At 34.0% G+C, this 23,036-nt stretch overlaps 1 protein-coding gene across 8 annotated transcripts in view; it reads left to right on the top strand.

The window, feature by feature from the left end:
• The first annotated feature begins 809 nt into the window (after window positions 1-809).
• LOC106103312 (hepatic leukemia factor) overlaps window positions 810-23,036 on the top strand; it is an 81,355-nt gene continuing 59,128 nt past the window's right edge. For 7 of the 8 annotated variants that reach the window (XM_013283103.1, XM_013283087.1, XM_013283057.1 and 4 more), the window contains exon 1: window positions 810-859. In XM_013283103.1, coding sequence (XP_013138557.1) covers window positions 826-859 — 34 coding nt within the window. In that variant the 5' untranslated portion in view covers window positions 810-825. The remainder of the gene's footprint in view (window positions 860-23,036) is intronic. The other variant, XM_013283071.1, reaches the window with a different exon arrangement.

The following is a 23,036-nucleotide window of genomic DNA, read 5'->3' as shown; positions in this document are numbered from 1 at the left end:
GTAGACTACCGTCTATCGATTAGTCTGAAGACCTTAAGTTTTTCTTATCGTGTAACTTCTTTAACGTTTAATTACAGTTTGATATTTATCTAAAAGTTTTACCATCCTGCAAGTCTTTGAGTGTAACTTATGTTTAATTTAAGTTTTAAACTAAGCTCCACTGGACATTAGCTAGTATTTGTACCGTTCATTTTTATACAAACTAGTATGTAAAGAGATAATTTTCTAATTTTTAATTAGTTTTTGAATATCCAGTAGTTATACAAAACACGCATTCTGTAAAAAACTTTTGTAACGAAGGAGAGGAGCTTCGATAACGTAATCTCGGGGTTCATTAAGAATACCTTCAAGTTGGCTTATTTTACTTACCAGCGTGATATAGAAAATCTGCATCGGCTTAAGAGTACAACGGCCACCGTGGACGAGCAGCAAGAAGCCAACAAGGGCAATAATCAGCTCGTTGAACATCCAACACTCCGGAGCTCTGCCTAATGCGATTATATACATCTGTTGTTGCTAACTTAGAAAGGATTTAAATCCTTTATTAAGCAAATACGGATTTTCTATAATAATTAAATATTTAACTGATATGATTACGATAACTGATGAATTTCTTGTTTTTATTTTTATTATAACGCAACTTTTGTTTACTTTTCTATAAGTTAGAAATACGAAAGCGTCAGGCAAAAGCTTACTTTACAAATGTTAGGTAATTCTGTAAAGTTAACGGTTTATTAGTTAATAAGTTTAATAAATCAGTGTTGTTGAAAATGCAATAAATTACAATTGAATTGTAATTTTACAGGATACAATTACGATGGTGTTATGACCAAGCGAAGAGGGGGACGTTCGCTTGATGGTAAGTGATTTACTTACCTTCCCTTGACACTCTGGTGTCATTAAACATATCAAATTACAAAATGTTGACCAGCTTTGCACAGTTGCTTATCTATTTACGATTACTATTTGAAAGTAAACCTACTGCTGAATTATTCCGAAATCGAATATCTTTGATATACTAACGTATTTAATTAATATATATGTATAACAGTCATTCTTTCATATTTCTCAGACATTTTTGTAATTTGATGTCGCGTATATTTTTAATTTGGATTTTTGATATTAGTATGTTTTCTATCTGTCGATTAGTTTTTTCTAAATAACCTTATAACCTTTTATTATTGATAATTTATATGATAAATAAACCCTTATTAAGAAATATATTTTGTTAAACCGTTTGCCACAAGGTAGGAGTCTATTATATTAATAAGCATTATGTAGAGTCGTAGATAGGTCGGATAATAAAGCAGAGATTGACTATAGTTAATTGCTTTCTAAGTCGTTAAAGACAATCTGCGTTAGTCGGGAGTGGAGTGTTGATGTCTACCTACAACTGCAGTATGCAGCGGTGTCCGGACCGTCCGTCGCCGGAGCGCTAACTCAATTACCCGAGCACGGAGCGGCTGCGACCTCTTCACAATACTTGCACAACTTTAATCCTACTTGAATTTTACTAAAGCGAAGACAACTTTTAACTACATTTAAATTAATAGATCTCTCAATTAATTTTATATTTAAATTAACATATTAGAGCTGATTCTTACATTACCTAATTTCGGGTTGTTAGATTTTGAGTTATTTCAATACATACAAATTTCAGATCTTTCCTCTTTACAATGGTAATATAGAATATTATGAAGCATACAATATCTTTATCTGTGCTTACCCAAATAAACAGTTGGTACTTGGAACTGTTGAGGCAGCCGGTGTTACGTGTTACTATCACTCAGAAATAATAGACTCATATTCGATTTAAATAATACAATGTTTCGTCTATGCGTATGAATACATCCGTTGTGAACGTACACAAGTGAGCAATAAAGAAAGTAAATAAGTTAAAGTAAACATTTGTATCAATGTTCTAGTAATGTAAATATTAATAAATATTGATATCTCCTTAATATTGTAACATTATATATTATTTATATGTACACAATATTGTGACTGTGTCAGTAGTTGAAAGAAATCTTAGATGTTTTCATACAAATTAGTGCCTTGAATGTTATAGCATAACTAAGTTGCAATAGTTTGCAGTGTTTTCTAAGTTAGCAATCTAGGTCTGAAGATGCGTATTTGCAGTTTTATTTAATAACTAGCTTTTGCCCGCGACTCCGTCCGCGTCAAATTTAAAAATAATATAAAAGAAGTGAAAAGATGTAGCCTATGTTACTCACAGATGAATTACCTTTCTAACTTTTTTAAAATCGGCCCAGTATTTTTTGTGTCTATTCATTACAATCAAACAAACAAAGTTTTCCTCTTTATGTTAGATATAGGTATGTAAAAATACCATACCGTTTTACGTCGAAGCGAACTAAAAAAAATAATTATGACCTGTTTTTGTTTACAATCTATAGTTGGTCCTATTTCAAATAACTGGTCAATATCTTTCAATGGAAATAGTTATTTCAAGCTTTAAAAATTTGGGCCAAAAAATTTAATTTGAAAATAGTAATCTATTCTCTGTCGTTCACCATTCAGGCTTCCGAAAAATGTTGAAGTCCGACATTGATCGGATAGCCGGGCCGAACTTTCGATGGATTTATTTCGTGTCACTTTGACGCTTTGTGTTAAAATGTCCCTTTGGTTTGGACTGTGCCTTGATCAATCAGATGTATTAAGTTTAATAAATTTGCACATGCCTGTAGAATAATTCGCTATTCAGAATCCACATATAATAGTTTGAACGTTTCTACTAATTTTCAGCTACATGCGAATCTCTGCGGGAGTTAGTTACGTTACAGATTTACATTATACATTAATCTAGTAAAGTGCTTAAAACGCGTATTTTCTATGAGTGCAACTTTTTCATAACTAGAGGAGAATACGAATTGAATGCCACAAATTGCTATATCAATCAACGTGTGTAGAGCCGCCAAACACGGACCGTTTGAAAGTTCGTTTCATTCATTATTCCGTCTATGGCAACCTTTAAATGACAATATCGAAATAGTAACCGATTTAAACTATCGGCATTGACTATTTGAAGCAGTTTATAGCGGCCTTAGGTTACAGAAATTCATATGTGAACGGGCAAACATGTTCGCAATAAAATTTCCCGTCATTCGGAAAAAAAATGAAAACATTGAACATTGAACATTCGTAACGATTTTTATCGGGTTTTTTCGATTACTTCAAAACGCAAACAGAGTACTGTAATTGGTTTAAGAAAAAGTTTTGTTTGTAAAAACTAAAATTTAACATTTTCATGGTATCACTTTTTTCCTACAAGTTTTTTCAAAACTGCATCCATGCTTATACTTAGAAGAAACCAGAAAAAAACTTTCGCCTTTCTTTTGTTTTTCATGCAAAAAGAACGATTTTAAATAGTTGAGGGCAACAATCTCGTGTAATTTTTATTCAAAACATATGACAATCAAAATCTCCAAAGAAGTCGAAAAAGATAAATTATTAATTCTTTTCATTAAACCTTTGTGCTTAAACGATAGCTGTTGAGGTCCTCTACTCCACAAGGCCACAGATCCGTCCGTTAAGAATCACCCTGTATATAAGAACTTTTCCTATCACAGAATGAATTGCTAAACTTTAATCTCTGTTATTAATTTCAAGCAACGTTTTATTTCACAAAGCAATTCAAACTCGACATCGCACGAGGCAGTTATTAAAAGAGTTCTCGAACTTTCTTTTGCATGTCGAATATCGTCGAAGCTACGCGAACATATTTATAAACTTTACTGTTTACAAATATTCTTTACAATATAAATCAGCGTTGTTTGTACTTTTTATGTTCCTAAATGAGTGGACTTTGATGACAGATAAAATGTTTAGATAGTATAATTTTGAAAAACGTTTAATAAAACTGCAAAAATGTGTGGCAGTATCGATAAGGGATGTACCTCACATCAGTTAAATTACCTAGACATCTTTAACAAAAGCGATATACAGTGCAAGTAACATCCTTTGAAAGTTTTATTACCTTCGTGTCCGTTTTAACGAATACGATTGACAAACAGTTGTGTTATTCCATAGTATATTATGTCGTCTAACCACATTAGTCACACAGTGTATTCGACATGCACAATATTTTACGCTGAAAGTTTTTGGCTTGACATATGACGTCATTCGCTGCCCCTCGCTGTCGACATCGTCTGGTATATTAAGTTATATGTTCAAACTGAATGTTTGAAAGTAAATAACTTAGTTGGCAAATATCAAGATTCGAGTATTATTACTAAACATCCCGTTGTTCCGTGTATTTTATTAAGTATCTTAAATGATTTTAAATGTGCCTCTAGTGTATCATGCAATCGGAATTTAATAAACAATAGTTTTCTGATTTGTCCATGGTCATACCTTAGATATCATTGAGTTTAATTCTCTGGGGAATATACAAAAATAACAAACGGTTAACGAGCTAACAAAAGTTTTAAATCAGTCGCCATGGACCTGGTCATGTCGTCTATTAATAATTGCTTGTAGCAGTGGAGTGACAAGTTGTCAGTACGCGCACGCTTTGAGCGAACTCATGCTGTGGCGACATTCACCTAAAGAGTAACCAAACGATTACCAATTTTATGGGAAACTAGATATCGGCCGCAACTTGGTTAGCGCGATTTAAAAAAAATAGTATCCAATGTGTACTTCCAGACTATGTTTTACACCTATGCTGATTATCGAAATCACTTAAACAGATTAGACTTTAACTCTAAAAAACATCCATCTATCTAAACTGTCGCGTTGCAATCGACGATAATCAATAGTCCATTATTTTGCGTAGCTAACTACAATTAGATGAAAGTGACATCAGTTATTCATATAAACGGGCTTAATGTAATAAAATCCTTGATAATGTCCGAATTTGTATTTGTCCTGAAAAAAGTTGACCAAGTATGGTGTGCCTACACGTTAGAATTGGTTTTGGCATAGTTGCCATGTGGAAGACATCGCATCTGACGCCACTATTTTTAGTAACGACACAATATATTTTAAGGTTGTCGATGATTTACTGGTACTGATCTTGGTTTTTAGTTTATTCGCATACCGTATATTTCTTCAGAGTAATGAAAGAAGTTATAAACTAAAGAATTCAGTTTGATTTATAATTGGGACACTAATCTCGAAAGCGAAATGTTCCTTAGAAAATGTCTGAAAAATGCAAATCTGTGCAAGCTTGCGAAGTAACTGCTTTAGAATTATACGCCGCTTCGTACGTTGTAAATATAAAGAGATTTTTTCTTTGCAAAAATCTGAAAAGGGTAGACTTCATAAATATGTAAACCTATATTCTAAACAAAGCATGCGAAATAAACTCATCTTTTTTAATCCTGCTTTATCCACTTTATTTAAACTATGTCATGATTGCCATTAAAAGTAAATACTTCGAATTAATTTTACTATCATCAATATTAATTATAATTTGCATGACAAATGTAGTAACACGACAGCGTAAAAAGTAAGTAACACATTTAGAATCGTAGAACATAATAACCACAAAAGTTTCAGATTTCCAAATAACAATTGGAAACAGAATTCGTTATAATATAAACCAACTGAAGGCGTTGTAATTTTTTGTATATTTAGTAATACACATGCGTGTATGTATAATTCATAAGGAAGATTTGTATACGGCAACGCATTCGTATCGACCGTAGTCGTACACGCGAACTCTACACAAACTTTGGCAGGCGTTATCTTTTTTAGATTAAGAGTCGAAGCAATGTAGGAATTTAATAAATAATACAGATCTAACCAGCAATAATCTTAGAAGTTATACGAAACTTACAGTGTATTATACATAGGATTCGGAAGGTAGTAGGATATTTGATTTTGTGAGAGCTACGATCTGGCTAGTGCCTTAGTAACTGCGAAATATTCCTACAAAGAAAAAATCCTCCTTTTAATCAAATGTTACCTATGACATCATCTAAGTTGATTTGGTCTAACGTCACAAAAATATGTATAGAACAATGTTCTTTTAGTAAAGTTAGTAACACAAAATAGACTTTGTTTGCGCCGGTAGCGTTCGATAGAGTAACTTGTCCCAGTTTGTAGGTCTGCTAAATGTTGGTAAAGTGCCAGTTTCTCTCAATGGCCGGTGTTTTATTAAAGTCAGGACTATTCACCACAAATGTTTGACGACGCTAATATGAACTGCAAATTGCAGAACATAAAATGTTATAAATAGTATTTATTACGAAACCTTAGCTGTTTAATATTATAAGGTGCCTTCATTAATACAAAGCTCTTACAATTATAAGATAAGTATCAATTGCCATTAGATATTTTGATGTTTTATTGAATACTAGCTTTCGCCCGCGTCTCCGTCCGCGTGGTATTGAAAAAAATAAAAGTGAATAGCCTATGTGTTCTTCCAGATTATCCTCTACATCTATACTAAATTTCATCGAAATCCGTTCAGCTGTTTAGGCTACAAACTCTAACAAACATCCATCCATGTAAACTTTCACATTTATAATATTATTATAATAGTATGATTTCTGACACAAGATACGTATGTCATTGAAAGTAATAATTTAATTATCATGAATTTATTGTTGTTACTTTTTACATTTGGGTCTATAGTGTAAATAAATAAATATTGAATCACTCACTTACGCCCGCGACTCCGTCCGCTTGGGATTTAAAAAATAACAAAAGAGTGTTCTTCCAGATGATCTTTTACATCTGTACCAAATCTCCTCGAAATCGGTTAAACCGTTTAGGCTACAAACTCTAACAAACATCTATCCATCCATCTATCTAAACTTACGCATTTATAATATTAATTAGAAGTAAAATAGTAAGATAAGATATTAGTAAGATGTATACTGACAAAAGGTTTATTTGCATAAATTATTTGAAAAGAAACATCACTAATGCGGCACCTAAGCCGTAAAAATCAGACCAACTAATTAAAACAACTTAATTCTTGTGACCTTAAGCTTAGTTATGCTTGGCTTCAGCTTGGAAAAAATTCAATTCAGCCAAAGCACGGGTAGTCATAAAACTGTCGCATGTGATGTTAAGGAACGGAATGATACGTGTGTGCGTCACGCAGTTTTCTACTAAGGCGCAGTGCTGTCTGGGGGTGAGGGCAGCCGGGGAGAAGGGAGCCACGAACAGAAAGGGGAAGCTCACACTACGTTGTGCTAACAAAATCAATCGAAACTCTCGTAAAAAATAATGTTTCCTGTCACAAATGCCTTCATGTACATTGTTATTCAACTATTTCTACTATACCGCCCTTTTAAAAGAAAATTATATAGAAAAGAAGTATTATTTTCAAGCAAATCTTTAGTAAAGTCGGGGTAAGCGAACGCACTTTTGTCGATGTGAAGACTAAAACGCAACTTGCTCGGTCCCGCCGGCGTTATTTGGTCGGCGCAACATTTGTAGGTCAGGCCGAGGTCTGGGGTGGGCGCTCCTTCACATTCCGCCCCCTGAACGGGCATCTCCACCGTCTTTTAAACGTTGATCCGACTCGAAGTAAGTCGCTCTTTTAGCTCGACATCGTTCCTTCTGTCGTGTAATTACGACTTCGAGATCTTTCGTTGGTCATTTTTACATAAGTAATCAAAGATTTATGTTATTCAGCGTATCAATGTTTTTTTTTTATCGTAGGGTGTCAGCGTCGACCACATTCGAGCGAATTGCCCACTTAATTATATTACATCAGAGTTTTGCTACCATCGGCTGCGTACCCGATATTGAAGCATTAAATCGGCAGTGAACATTGTTGATACTTGCGAAACTCGACTCTGTTGCGATGGGATAAGGTTTAGGGGTGGATTTTCGGGATGATCCGCGTTTCATATTATGCTAATTCAGGGCCTAATTTAAATATCGTCGGTGAGTCGCAGAGGGGAACGATGGAGAGAACAGGGGGTTGTGATAGACCGCTTGACGCTGGTCGGGCTCCCGGCGGCACAGCGAGTGGCGTAATGATATTGCTGAACATTATATGTCTAATTTCCTTTTTTTATACAATAAGGTGGCAAACGAACAAGCGGCCAACAAAATGGCAAAGGGACCGCTGCCCATAGACACCCGCAATTGCAGATGCGTTGCCTACCCTTATACGATGGAGGAGGAGACACACATAAAGAGGATATTTCCCCTTCCTATGCGTCTCTTCCACCGTCAAATCCACTCAATCCTTTCATTTCCAATCCAATCCTCTTTTATAAGAAATAGGTTGGAATGGGTAAGGAACTAAAATTAGGCCTCCGGCACCACACTCATCAGACGAAACGCGGAATTGCTTCCACTTCACGCTTGTCTTCTTTGTGGTCGTGATATTGCATCGGGCGAGCCGACCCATTCGTGCGAAGATGTTAAAGCGGGCTCTACCACTGTTAGTGTTTTTATGCTCATTTTTACATAATTAACGTAAACCCCACACATGTGTTTCCATATTTTAAAGGATATTAATTGATTAATACTCCTTTAAAAATGCAAAGATAAATTCAATTTAATTTGTGAAACGATATTGAAAACGCTACGACTTTTATCAGAAATGAACAGGCGATTATAATTGAAACAAATTTATTACATTAATAATATATTTTAACATTTTGCAGGTAAGCGTCGCTCATACATCGTATTATTATTAATAAGTAGTTTTTATTGGTAAGTTTTATCTTTATTTTTTAGAAATTTTGACGCGCAGACGTAGCATTAAAAATTAAATTTCGAACCCCACAACCCCGCCGCAACAACTAGGTACACCAACCACTAAGCTAAGATGTTCCTATTTTATTATTGCAACAATAACGTGCAATCTTAGCGCAATATAACTAGACATGTCCCCACGTTTACCAACTTCATTCTAATTAAATTAGAGTCAGTCGCTAAATCTGCCAACTTGTAAGTAAATCCTTTTCGCTGCGCTACGTATCTAATTGGAAGTAACACGGTTTATAATAACGTACTGAGTTATTCTTAACTCTTAGAATCACATCAATTTTTGTCATCACTAGTTGCAATCGGCTCATACTACGAGTATGTATACAACTTTAATGTGTTTCTGTTTTTTTTTTTCAAACTAAATTAGGAAGTTAATAATATTTACCCTTTTTTATAAGTGTACCGTCATAGGAAAAGCCCGATCTACTTAGTAATTCATCTCCAATATTTTATAGATAAAAGAACATAAACGCGTTAATAGAAAAGACAAAAGTAAAGATATTAATTTCTTCGTAACAAAAATATGTAAGTCATTGACGATTTTTTTTCTTGTAACTGCGTATAAATTCTAATTCCCAAATATTCGTATCACGTGTTATGGCGCCGATCTTTATTGACCTCTGTAACGATGGAGTCAAGTTTGGACGCTGGCGCGCGCTGCGCCAATTATGCCGAATTGAAAATCGAATATTACGACGACAAAATCGTTATTACCTTATCTTTGACAATAGAGAGCCGGACTAGGTTGCTGTATCAAATAAAATCTGTCACTTTTCACGGGCTCAGATAATGATGACAATCATCAAGCAATCATACAAGCGCATATCGTATTGACTATATTAAAAGATGTTTGAATTTTTATGAACGGATATGGTTAAAAAAATATTACACCCTAACACAAAACGAGTTTACAATCAGCGTAGCATTTATAGTTCGTTTTTATCTGACAGAAGGAAAAGCGGGCGCTAGACAAGTCCTGTCTTTTAAATGTAAAAGAATCGCGTACACTGCCGCCACAGCTTTGGCAATGAAGTAATTTTCTCAGCCCTGGCTGAACGCTAATTAAAAACAAAAGCCAAGCTCTCCATAAGATACTGACCTGAATAACGGTCCTCAGGTATTTCATACATTAGACTTTAACAATTTTGTCCGTCGTTGACAAGTTTCTTGTCTAGCAACTTAAGATCAGCCGTGCGTTTATATAAAAAGAAACCGATCACGATTAGTTCAATATTATTTTATAATAAAGTTATGTCATAAATATCATAAGATATTCTGGTTTCTATTAATAAATATTTTATGAAACAAAGAATTTTCTTTACGTCAAATGTAAAAGACTGTCGATGTAGGTACTTCGACCTTGGAGATCACGCACCGTAGTGCGTATTTTAACCGTCGACCGTCGACGGTCGTGCCGAGGTCCGTAGAAAAAACTACAACTACACAACAAGGTTATGTCGTCTGTTTGTTTCTCGTGCATTGCTCGTTCCACAGTCGAGTTTACACATACATTATTTACTGCCAGCCCTGTAATCAAAAACTACTAATTGATACGACCAACAAATGTTTTTCATTTTTTATTTGCTCTTTTATAACCGATTTCGTGTTAATCTCCGTCATAATTAAAGTAGGGTTGGCACTGCAATAGTTTCTCACTTTTAGAACATAGCAGATTACATGTAGCTACGATTCTTATCTACGCGCGTCTCGATTGTCTTCTAAAACATTTAAAATAAATGTTTTCGATCAACATATTTATATCTAGACAAAATTGACAGAATCAGCAAAATGCATTAAAAATAATGTCCCCTGAGTTTCAAATTTCGATGGTGTCGTTTTAATCGTGTTAAACAAAACACTAAAGAGGATTAAAGTAGCGCCGCACCCGAGAGGGCGATTTGTATCGAATTCTGTTTAATTTCCGGGCGCTTGTGCAAACTCACGTTGGCCGCAGAGACGCGACGGCCGGCACGGTGCCGTGGGCGGTAAGGGGGTAGGGGGGCTGTAAAATATCTTTCAACCCATTCAAACATTAACGAATTCATTTTACGGATGAAAATCAAAATGCATTAGTACTTAAGGTGAAATAGCTCGTAAATGTTTTTTTTTCATACAATGCTATTTTAGATTTTATTAACATCTCATACTGATGTAATTAAATGATAGTGTTTAATTACGCCTAGTGTTTAATTACGCTATTTTAATTGCGTCATAATTGTCTCATTAAAGATGTCGTAATGGAACACTGATAAATTATTATGACACCGGTGATTGGTAAAATGCCAAGTCAACAATTCAGGTAAGAAGAATTTAAGCATTGTGACATGACTCGTTCGAGATTAAATTTATAGTATGTACTGTTTATTAAATTAAGTTAAAACACACACTTAAAAGTAAAATAGTGTTTAAAAAAATCGTCTTCATTTCTCTTATAACATTGAGTACAAAACATAAATATAGTATTATTTTTAATATAGTGTCAACCCTGCGCGGGAGCGTTCACGCGGAAACGAGTCATTTCTTCCGCAAGGGGGCAGCTCAGGATGCAAATCTTTATTGTTAATTATATACAATAATTCAGGTTCTAACACTATTAGTTATTAATAAATAGTTATTACCTCGCAATCACTGTCGGTGTACTTTGGACTGGTAGGAAGTTTTTCATCAAGGCAGATTAGTCTGCTATTCCAAACTGTAAAACTCAAAAACATATCCTAGATGAATTTTAATGGCATAAATAAATAGATCATTTATCAGTGACATAAGTCTTGTAATCTGAGCTAAAAGTGGAGAATTAAATGTTAAAAGGAAATCCTTTTATTAATAAATGTGACAAGTTTCGTTTCATAGCTTCACAGAACAATTATGCACCCGATATTACGAGAGCATAGTACAGAGAAATTCTCCACCGCCTTTGACAGTAGACGGTAAAAATTCCTGTAATTAAATATGAGCTTCCACACGACGAAGGATACAATGTCAGTGATATTATTCTGTTTACTAAGTTCATTATAACTTTATTAGTATTCTTATTGCTTTATACTTTTAATTATTTGTGATAAAAAATTGCTCTCTAAATATAACTTTATTTTATTCAAAGCGTTGTATGAAGTACCCCGTACTTTAGTAATTGCGGAAAAGTGTTTTTTTTAAATGTTTTGACTAGTCATTATCTCAGTAAGTACGGAGCGATGTCCCATACGTGATCTAGTTTGGAACATTTCAGTCTATACTTTTAAACTGTTATTTTTAAAAAAGTAAAACAAAACTACTAAACGAAACCCATTTAAATTATGTATTTGCTTTAGTCATATGTATGTTCTGACACGGTCCGGAAACTTGATACTCTTGGAATGCCAGTAAGAATTAGCACGTTTAAATTTATAATTAGTAAGATTATTTAAGAACAATGGCTGAAAATCTTCTCGACTACTTTATTTTCATTAAGAATTCCTTTAGCCTAAAAGGATCTATTTATTTGGAAGAATGAAGAGTCATTGTAAAAAAGAAATATAATAGTCAACAAATAGTTTAGTCTGAAAACCATAACATTTACACAAACATAAAATTTACCTCAATAATTTAACTTAAATTGTCGCCCATGATTGTGACGTGACGTGCGGAATTAAAAAAAAAACTTAATTAGCAGTCTTATGTGTTCTCAGTTATATCTGTTGCGTTGTTCTGTAGATACATAGTAACATTATAACAAACATCTATCAATGTAAAGTGTTTCATTTATAATATTGATGAAATTACAAGACACAACTAGAAAAAGTTTTCTTGTTGTTTTTCAACTCCAGGGACGTTACATATAGTAAAAATGATTAATGTTTTTAATTAAATTCTAGGTTAATTTAGTTTCGTCTCAATTATCAGGTAGTATATTAGTTACGTAGTATTCAGTGGAAAATGTAGTGTAAATATCCAAGATTCGTTCATCCGTATATCGCTTTATTCGTAGGCGTACATTCCGTTTTCCCTGATACGGTGAGAATGCGAAGAGCGCGAGGTGTGGGCGTCAGCAATGCAATGAACTTTACCGTTTCACGTATTGTCTGACTGAGGATATTGTCTGTAACATTATTATATGGATTTCATTTAAAATTTTAGAGTTAAAATGCATATGGTCATTTTTAAACGGATCAACTTATTTGCTAATATTTATTGTACCTTAGATTTGTCTTAATTTTTAGTAAAAGTCTAATAAAATATAGAGTAATCCAGTTATAATACGTAATCTCGATTAGTATTTTTTTATGTAATTTCGATATTGGTGTACCGCGTCATTTTATACATATGTTTATTAAGCGAAACAATACGCTATATCACCGCGGCCGAGCTGCGGTCAATGAATATATCGAGGCGTGATTATCTGAACAATTAATCTCATATCATTTGTGAAACGAGCCATGCCGACAAATGATCTTCGACCATATTAATTGGACATGTCATATGCATTGTATTACTTGTGTCGATAGTTTGATATTAATTTTGGCAATTTCAACATTAGGTTAATATAAATTCCCTATTGAAAATTTCTATAATCTTTAGTTTACTGTGAATGTGAATGAGTGTGTAATTTATTATGAATAAAAAACGTTAAATAACAGTTATACTTCGTGACCTAAAATTGATAATTATGCTACGTCAGATAGTAAATAAATATACGTCAGTAGTCGCAAAGTGGCGATAAAAATCAGCACTCAGTTTTCCACGATCACGGGATCCGTCGCGCGCGAATATTTATAGAGGTAAAATGTTTCGCTAGCCACCGCCACTTGCCGCGCTGTCTTGGCCGTACCCACTTCCGTCTCTAGATTCCGTCGCACGTGATCGATAGAATTAGAATCGCCGACTCGACACAGTTCGAAATCAGCGAACTGTTTCAAATCTTTTATTGTACTCACTTGTTTAGGTGCAATATTGACAATATTATAACATAATCGGACACCAATCAGATAAAAAAAAAAACTAGGAATTGTTGGCGGTACTAGGTAATAAAAAAATTATTTTTGAACAGGTTAACACCAATGAGCCGTAGCACGTCTCGGCGTAAGTGTAGTTTCAACAACTGAGGCCAAGGTGTTTTTTTCTTAAAGAAATAAAAACAAATACACTAGAGTGTAATTGTTAACGGGACAATAATTTTGAATTGTAAGCATATTTGATTACTATTTATGTATTTTAAATGATTTTTTTCGTAGGTAGGTAATGAGATAGATACTTCATGATATCGAAAGCAGTAATTTTTAAATAATTCCGCGAAGTACGTGAAAATGGCAGCAATGCTGTGATATTTTCTTTGGAACTCATAATTGTTTCAACTGAAATATGTCGCCTCGAACTATTTCAATCGTGGAGATTAAATATATAACGACTTTTAACTATTTATTATAGTATTGTCTATTTAATATTATACAAATGATAATTTCATTTTTCGTTTGAATAATTTTTGCTGTTACAATAAACCGAATGAAGATAATAATAACCTTTAGAGGTCGCGCCGAAATGTGATCTAAAAGCATAAAATTAAAAAATAAAACGATGTTTATTATTAATTCGACTATGACGTGAAATAATAAATTCTAGATTTAATGTGGTGTGCGAACATCTTAGAGAATTCCAAGGCGTTTCACAATTGCCGTAGAGCTCCACTGGGGTGACAGTGGTATTGATAAATATCGGTATCCCTTTCATTCTCTTTGGCAAAACAGGGACTGCAGTACGTGTTAATACAACATTCATTAGTGGAAGTCTGCGCTTATAGCAACGTATCGTATCTTTTATGAAGACGCTCTGCCCGTAACCGTTTTTCAACATTACAACTGCCATTTGTCTCGGTGCTGACGTCTAACGGTCATATGTTCTTAGATGATGATAAATGGACCCGTCATTTCTATACGTTTTAAAAAACGTACGCTGCGTATTGACCGATGTTACACGGTGTAACGTTTGCATCGAGCGGCTCGTTGAGATAGTTTCCGCGTATCATTACGTACTGACTGCATGAATACTCGCTGTGGAAAACGGTACGTTACATCCCGTAACGTCGATCTACGTCTTCATAATAAAATTTTATGGTTTTAATCGTTACTTTAATTTTGTTGTTTTTTTCAACGAAAGTAATACCATAGCGTATTCGAATAAGACGCAAGTAGTTGCAGTTTATTCCACATGTTTAGTTAAAACGAAAATACATCGTGAATGATAAAGTTTTGTAGATATGTTGCTCGTATGTTTTGACGCATTGGCAACGATAAATCGGTCGGTGGAAGAACATTTTCAGCGTAACCCTAACTTCCGATGACTGAATGTAAGCAAGCTGTGTTTTATCAAATTATTTATATAGTAATGATTACTTTAACAATTGTAATTGTTATATTTTCCTTTGGAATAAGGGGCGTCCATTAATGCCCGTAATAAAATAAGCGCATAAAACTCGTTTATTTCATTCTTAATCCCACATTTTTTTTTTAATAAAGACGTATTAATTTGCCTAATAACACAAGACTATTAGTAGGTACATTGTGTATTTAAACTTTTTTAGTTATTATTTCCATCATCATCATCATCGGCCTTTATCTGCCCAATATTGGACAAAACCCTTTCATGGCCTTTATTTCCTTTGAATTATTAATCCAACCTAATTAATTTTTACAAAATTCTATCTTAATCTATCTATACTCTATACTATTATAATATAATAAAGCGTACACACTACTTCGTGACGTAAAATGTTTGTAATCACTTTATATTTCTGTATAATTCTTTCTTTAATAAAAAAGTCCTACACTTACGACACGATTTAGGCTATATACTTTCACGCTATTAAACTTAGGGGTAAATAATAGGAAGAAACCTTCATGTGGTAAAGGCACCATAAACTACAAGCTGACATCAAGAAAGCTAGGTTGCCATGGTAACTGTAATTGTTATCCAATGGCAAAGGCCTACGTTGTTATTTGCTGTTTGTGTTATTTTAGATTGTATTTATTCTGTTTAAATAAAATGTGAATTAGGTTAGCAATTAAAAGTTTGTTGCAATTATCTAAAAATAATTTTTCATTTTCATTTGCCATTTTGACATTTAGAATTGAAAATTTCACAAATGTAAACAATATGAAAAATTTTTATAATTCCATGCGGATGAAACCCCGCGGGAATAACTTGTATCCGAATATAATGGAAGTTCATTACAATGAAGTATTAATTAAAGGTTAATCAAGTCTCACAGATCCAATAAATTTCGTGCCCAGATTCAGCTGGTATACGGGGCAGGTGATTGATTTGCAAACTACCTTGTTTAATTCCAAATTAATTTCGTAGTCTAATAAGTTCGCTAACAACAACAGAGATTAATTTGAAATACGATGGTTGTGCGATTTTCCGGGTAGTTTATTGTTACGTTTTCATATAGGATATGGTAGCATGAGGTCAGGGTAACAGATTTCTAAAATAGTTGCTTATCGGACTGGATCAATAATGTCCTGAGTAATATCTCCTCGTATACAATCACATCATTACGTTCCCTTTTAAGAATAATATACATTTTCTGGAACACTCTGTAAAGCACATTTTCCTTGTATTCTAATCTTGATCCTTTTATAAAAAGATTGCCAATTAAAAAATGTACTATTATTATTGAATTAATCTTCTACCATTATTAGAAGGTATATTTTAATTTTATGAAAAAAAAAATTGAAGAATTTTTACGTTACTTTATGCTTGCGATAAACTTTTGTAATCTCAACGTCTTAATAAGATGGAAGGATTTACGCCTCTGCTCAAATCAACCTAATTGGACTTAATTATTCTCATTAAAAACCTAACAATAATCACGTATTAAAAGAAAGTCGGCAATTAGTGCTCGAGTTACGACCCTTTGAAATTCAATTTAATCAGCACATCAAATCAATTCCAAATTATCAACGTTCGAGGAACCTAATTTACTTTAAACACCAATGAAATGGAATATAGTTTAAATCGAGTATTCATCAGGTCGACGTCATCAACTCCCCGGCCTCACATGTTATTTTTACTTTTCTTGACTTTAAAGGTGTTTCGTCCAAGTCGATATAGCTGTTCGGTGCATCAAATAGTCGGTGGCATAATGTATTTCTGTGCCCACGTATTATCTTACGGGACGTATCTGGAACAACGCTAGCACCGAAACGGATTCGTTCGGCTTATTTTTCTCTTTACTATTACCGTTGGACATCGGCCAATAACATTTTAACTGATTGACTCTGTGAAAACGCAACACCTATATAATAACATTATTCTGTTATTTATTGTTCCGAATTGCGCTCACAACAAACGAACGATGACTAATGATGTAATTCCAAAGCTTGTGTACGATTTGTTACTGACTTGTGGTCTCTCTTAAATGTTTCAGGGTTGGTAAAAATATTGAGGTGCATCTAGTATTTTTAGTTAATAATACAGACAATTTTTTTGTAAACTTCTGGTGACAACCCTAAGTAATAATGTCGCTGAGAAACTCGTAAATCTCTAATAAACTGTATAGAGTTATATGGGCTTTGCATTTAATAGGTGGAAGTTGTAAAGCGTACCGTGATTGCCGACGACGCGCGGCGTGTGGCTACGATATAAGTATTTTTGTTATTGAGACTATTTATAAAAAAACAATCAAGCAACTTGTAAGTTATTGAGTGAAAGGTCTCGGGTTTAAAGTAAAAATGTTAAGAGTAAGTAATATTTTGAAACTCCTATTTACTTTTCAGACGTCATTTGGATGAAATTAAACTACATTTCATTAATACATCAGAGAATTACTTAGCTATAAGAAGTTTCGTTAAGTTATTCAATTGTTCAGTAGTATCCTTTTATTATATTTTTAACATTTTTGAGAAAAAAAAAAACAATCTCGCGGGATTTAAAACTCGCTTGGTTCAAATTAAATATTTTTCCAATATTCTGAACATTTCGGTGCGACATTGAAACGTCATTCCGCTAGGTGAAAAGAAAAAAATGTTTCCTCATTTACTCAACTATACCGAGTTACTTTGGAGGTCATATGGAAAATTTGGCCCATTATAATTACCTACACGTGTTTACACATCGTACACTTAAAGGAGAATATTGTCAACTATAATCATTCGATCAAACTGTCGCATCGCAGTAATAAGCATACAAAACCGGCGTAAATATGTGAAAATATAGAAGGCGAGATATGTGTGCCAGGCCCGCGCCAACATAAAGTTCATAGTTTCTGCCTGTCCCTCTAGATTACATGTTTTGTGTTATTCTCTATTGTTTATTGGATAAGCATATGCAGAAATTAATTCATCTTTATACAAATACACCCAATAGAAATAAGGTCCCTGAACTCGTACAGCTTCAAGCTAACAGCTTCAAAGTCAAGTTTTTTTAGCGGCGACTTAGTTTGTCGTCAGCACGCCTACTTGCTGTCGTGTATAGTTGCTCTTTATAGTGAGAAAGTAAATAATAGACAACTTCTGACGGAATGTTAATGAAATAATGACAGGGCGCGCAGGTAAATTGGCAATTATCCTGATGTCCATTGAACGCGTGCGGTGCAAATTGTAACAAGATAATTACGTTGTTATCATGATTTTGTTATCTGTTGGATATATTTTATTACTGTCGGTTTTCACTGCTCAATTTCATCTTTTACTGCTATTACAGTAAAAGATAAGCAAAAGGTTAGCGTGGTATGGACATGTTATGCGACGAAATGATGGGGACATAAACCAGAAAGTGTTAAGATTGAATGTGGATGGCTACAAAGGAAGAGGAAGACCGAAGAAAGTATGGATGGATTGTGTGAAAGAGGATATGCTTAAGAAAGGAGTGGATTCAGATATGACGGCTGATAGAGATGTATGGAAGAGCAGCACATACTGTGCCGACCCTCCATAAGGGATAAGGGCAAGTGGATGGACTGCTATTACAGTAACATGTAAAATTATTTCTTTTGTAATTACGACCTCGAATATCTAGTGATGTGAAAATTTATATAATAAAAACTTAATTAACATTTTGGCTTTCCTTAGACAGGTATAAGACAAGTGACGTAATCTCCTTTCGTTTCCTTTCGAACAAGGATTTTAAATCGTCTGAATGAATTATTAAACGCTTTTCACTTTGAAAAGTTCGAAGTATTTAGAGCAACAGCTCAAACGATCGAGTTCAATGCACTTTTAATAATATTTTATAGGTTTAATTTATTTCTACATCTTATGAAGTTTGAAGAACTTTATAAATGCTACTGGAATTCTTAAGACGTCTTACACAACGTTTAAGATGAAGCACTCGGTAATTAGCAAGTTGCTAGTTTCAGTGGCGTAACTTTCCCTGTGATGTTTATTGCTGTAACTTCTTACTGCACTTGAGATTATTAGGAAATATTGTTAGGGCTACGCCGAGCACATTTTTGTTACCCTTAATATTATGAGTAGATAACTTTTGATAGTAATCATTTTTGAAAAGTATAATATTTTTATATAATGTAGTTGTTATTTACAATAATAAAACTAACCTAAATTTTAAAGAAACATTATACTCGTAGCTTAAATAATCAGTAAGCGACTGAATTCATTGTCTATTCATTTTAATTCATTTGAACATAAGTTCATTACGCTTCGTGACGAATGTTTTATGTCGTCACAAGTTGTACAATTATTGCATTTAATTATGAAATATATACCTTCTATAACATGGAAACAATGAAATTATTTAAACTAAAGATTATTATCATTATATTATGACTTCAGCAAAGTGGAAAATAATATTTTCAATACAAGGAAATTCAAAATAAATTAGGAAGTAGTATGCTATTCATTTATCATTTTTAACTTAAACAAAGTTATATGCTGTTACCAAAAAACTAGTGGTATTTATTAAGAATTAACTTGAAATATTTCACGGGAAAGCGCTTCGTGTGCACTCAACCTAAAGCTTGTTTGTGCTTTAGACAAGATTCATCTCTCGTAAGACGTCGCCACACTAATTGCTCACTGCATTTGGACGTTTATTAAGGCACAGTTTAACTTCGTTATAGATGTCTAGTTTGCTACGGATAGAATAATCTAATCTGATTCAAGATACAGATGCAATCAACGGTTGAACCATGAACTAGAAAGTTTATTAAATGTTAGTTACAGATATCTTATGTAGGTACGGTTAAACTTTGATAAGTGGGAGCTTGGTAAGAAAACACCTCTTTGAGCGAGTCATTGTCCGGTGTCGTAGCTTTTAGTTATCAAAGCTTTTGAACCTCGTTAAGTGAGAAAAAACTCTACGAGATTTTTTCATTCTTTACTACTGCACGGATTTTTAATTAAATTTTGATACGATATTTTTAGTTGGTACTGAAACTTGTTTCTTTGTACATATATCGTTTAAAATAGAGTTTCTTTTAAATAAACTAAAGTTCCATATTAAACTGAGTCTAAATTCTCATACTCATAACATTTCTGTCTAATATAACTTGAAATGGCTGTTGCTTCTGCGAGTATTAGATAAGATATAGTAACCTAAACAGCTACGGTAGGTTCCACTACCTTGACATGTTTAATATCTAATAAGATTGGTGTGATAACGATTGACTATATTTGTCTATCTAGATTAGATGGTTCAGCTCATGATTTTTTAATATAAGCAGAATCATTCGATTCCAAGCATTTAACAGCAAAAAGGAAATATGTTTGAGACGATTTTTGTTTTTGATACAATTTTCGTATTACTTACGCTTTAATTAAATATAGTAACAAACGACGATTGATTAACATTCCGTCAGAAGTTGTCTATTATACCAGTTATACCACAATAACCGCTTGACATAGACATCTAAAATCAATTAAAGATTGTAGGTGCGTTGAACGTGTTATGTACGGAAAAGGTATATCCTTCCTCCGCAGAGAAATAGAAGTAGATACCCTGTCAAGTCCTTTCAAATCAAATCAAATACTTTCAAATCGGACTAAAATTGGTTTAATATTAACCAAGGAGCATTGTTAAATTCGATCTAAGTAATATATTTCCCCACTGAGGAGCACAGAGCCTACCTAAATAAAAGTGTCTATGCCATTCTTAACCACGCTGGCCCATTGCGGGTTGACTTCATACATATCTTTGAATTTCCTGGCATATGTGTAGGTTGCATTACAATATTAACTTCACAGTAATAGTCGGAACACATTATTAAATGTAGAGGATCGAGCCTGGTCGTGTAGATATCAGTCCATTCAAGCAATTAACATCGTCAACGCTCTATTGTAATTGTGTGTAAAAAAAACGCTGTAGATAAATAAGAATTTATACATTTGTTCGTATTTGCTTGACATTGTGCAGCGTGAACTTTATTTAGTTTTCAATACGGCTGTCTGCGAGCGACGTCGCCGGCATACAACACGTTATCATACCAAATATTTTACACCAAAGGAAATTCAACGTCTAACAAGGAAAGAGGATTATGTAACATTTCGCATTTGAGAATATAAATCCTATTTTGTCGGGAAGAGTATTCCTTGTACTTTTAACTGATTTATTTCTTTACAAATAATTTCATACTAACATAAATGTATTTTCATGTAATATTTCCTCGCATATCAATTTCGCATATAATGTCACGTGCAAAAAAAATTATTTTAATTTTACGATAAACGTATAAAAAATATATCCATTTAGACAATGATAATGGGTTCGAAGCAAGGCAGTTGACAACAAATAAATTATCGCAAACAGATAACTGCGCTAGACAAAGTTTCCTACCGGTTTTGTCCTTTTTAAAATGAATATGCCGTGAAAAGTTGAAAATATTCTGTTCAATTGTAGCGCTTAGGTGTAGAAATTATCTCTGTCCGAAATTCGACAGTCTGTTAAATTATTTAAACAGCAGTAGGAATAACGTCTATTACTGGAATGCAATATTATATTGAAACGGGATTTACAACGCTATCTTTAGCGTGGCTGAATATAAAGTGGGCTACGCTTACGACCAAGGCTAAATTGGTTATAATAGATTGGTAAACAGTTTAAGCGTAAAACCATTTCAAGTAAAATTATTGTTCAAATAATGTAGTTTTGAGTAGAAGGTTGATACCTTGTACTTTACTTATTGCTTTCAACTTCAACTTTGAGGTTTAAGCATCAAGCAATTTCTCTAGGAACAGTGTAGGACAATGACAAGGTCTGATATCAAATGCTCTGTACAATCTCAGTGTCACAAGTTTTAAAACCTAACATCATCGGTTTGTAACCGCAGCCGGTGTACCGCAAAAGAACTACATACGGGTAGTTTTTGTAGTCGCCAAGCATACAATGCGCATCAGAAATAACCGGATAATGCTGACGCGCCGTCGGAGCAGACGATGGTGCCAAGCGAATCACATGATTCACATTTTAGGCGGGTCACGAGCGAGAGCGACTCCCACATACGTACGGTACATTAGCGAGACGATTCCGTCGACGGCGCGCGGATGTAGCTGCTCTGTGCGGAGCTGTTAACTACCAAGGCGCCTTCGCTTCAATCGAGACACTCGATATAACAGATTTCCTGTTTACTCTTTGAAATAAAGAATAAACAGATTTCAAATAAAAATTAGGTTACGTCACGTGAATGTTATAGGTATAAAATAAAGTATTTTTATTTCATTGGTGTTGTAGTGCAGGTAAGGCGCACGCAGCGAGCGCGCCGGCGCAAGCGCACGCACTATCCGCACACGCGCACGCACTAGAGGGCGCGCGTGGCGCGTAGTGCGCGCACGGCCGCGCGGCACGTTGACGCGGGCTCAATAAAATATATCTCCGTCGAGCATGAAACTGTGTCAGTTATTCGCATTCTCTATTTTTTAGTGCTATTTGTGTTCGATATTTATTTGTGTTAGCAACAATATTTATATTCCGTTGAATTGTTTGGGGCCACGTTCGAATCTTGAATTCGAGGAATGTCTCCGAAGCGTTGAAGCGTCTTGTCTCGAGTTAAAGAGTATATCTTCTTTTATATTATATTCTGCAAAAGCAATATAGATGACTGACATTATATTGCCTTTGCTCAAATAACTGAAACTTTGGTAATTTCACGTCAACTATTAACGACTGGCCGCAGCAATTTGAAATTTGGAAATCGGCGTAACTATATTAAGATTCTCCAATTCTAGCACTAGGTTAAATAATTTAAAATCACGCAGTTAAAAATTATCAAACGATCCTATCTTCTGTAGGCTCTTCGTTATTTCAAAAATCAGTTAAGAGACTGTATTCAAAGTGAACAAAAAAAAAGTCAGCCTGTAGTGTTGTATGTTTTTAATGCTGTAATTGGAATATGTTATTGAGTAAATACT

Source organism: Papilio polytes, unplaced genomic scaffold, assembly GCF_000836215.1.
Source record: "Papilio polytes unplaced genomic scaffold, Ppol_1.0 DF824292.1, whole genome shotgun sequence".
In the NCBI taxonomy this organism is placed as follows: Eukaryota; Metazoa; Arthropoda; class Insecta; order Lepidoptera; family Papilionidae; genus Papilio; species Papilio polytes.
This window is presented reverse-complemented; position numbering and strand designations above follow the sequence as displayed.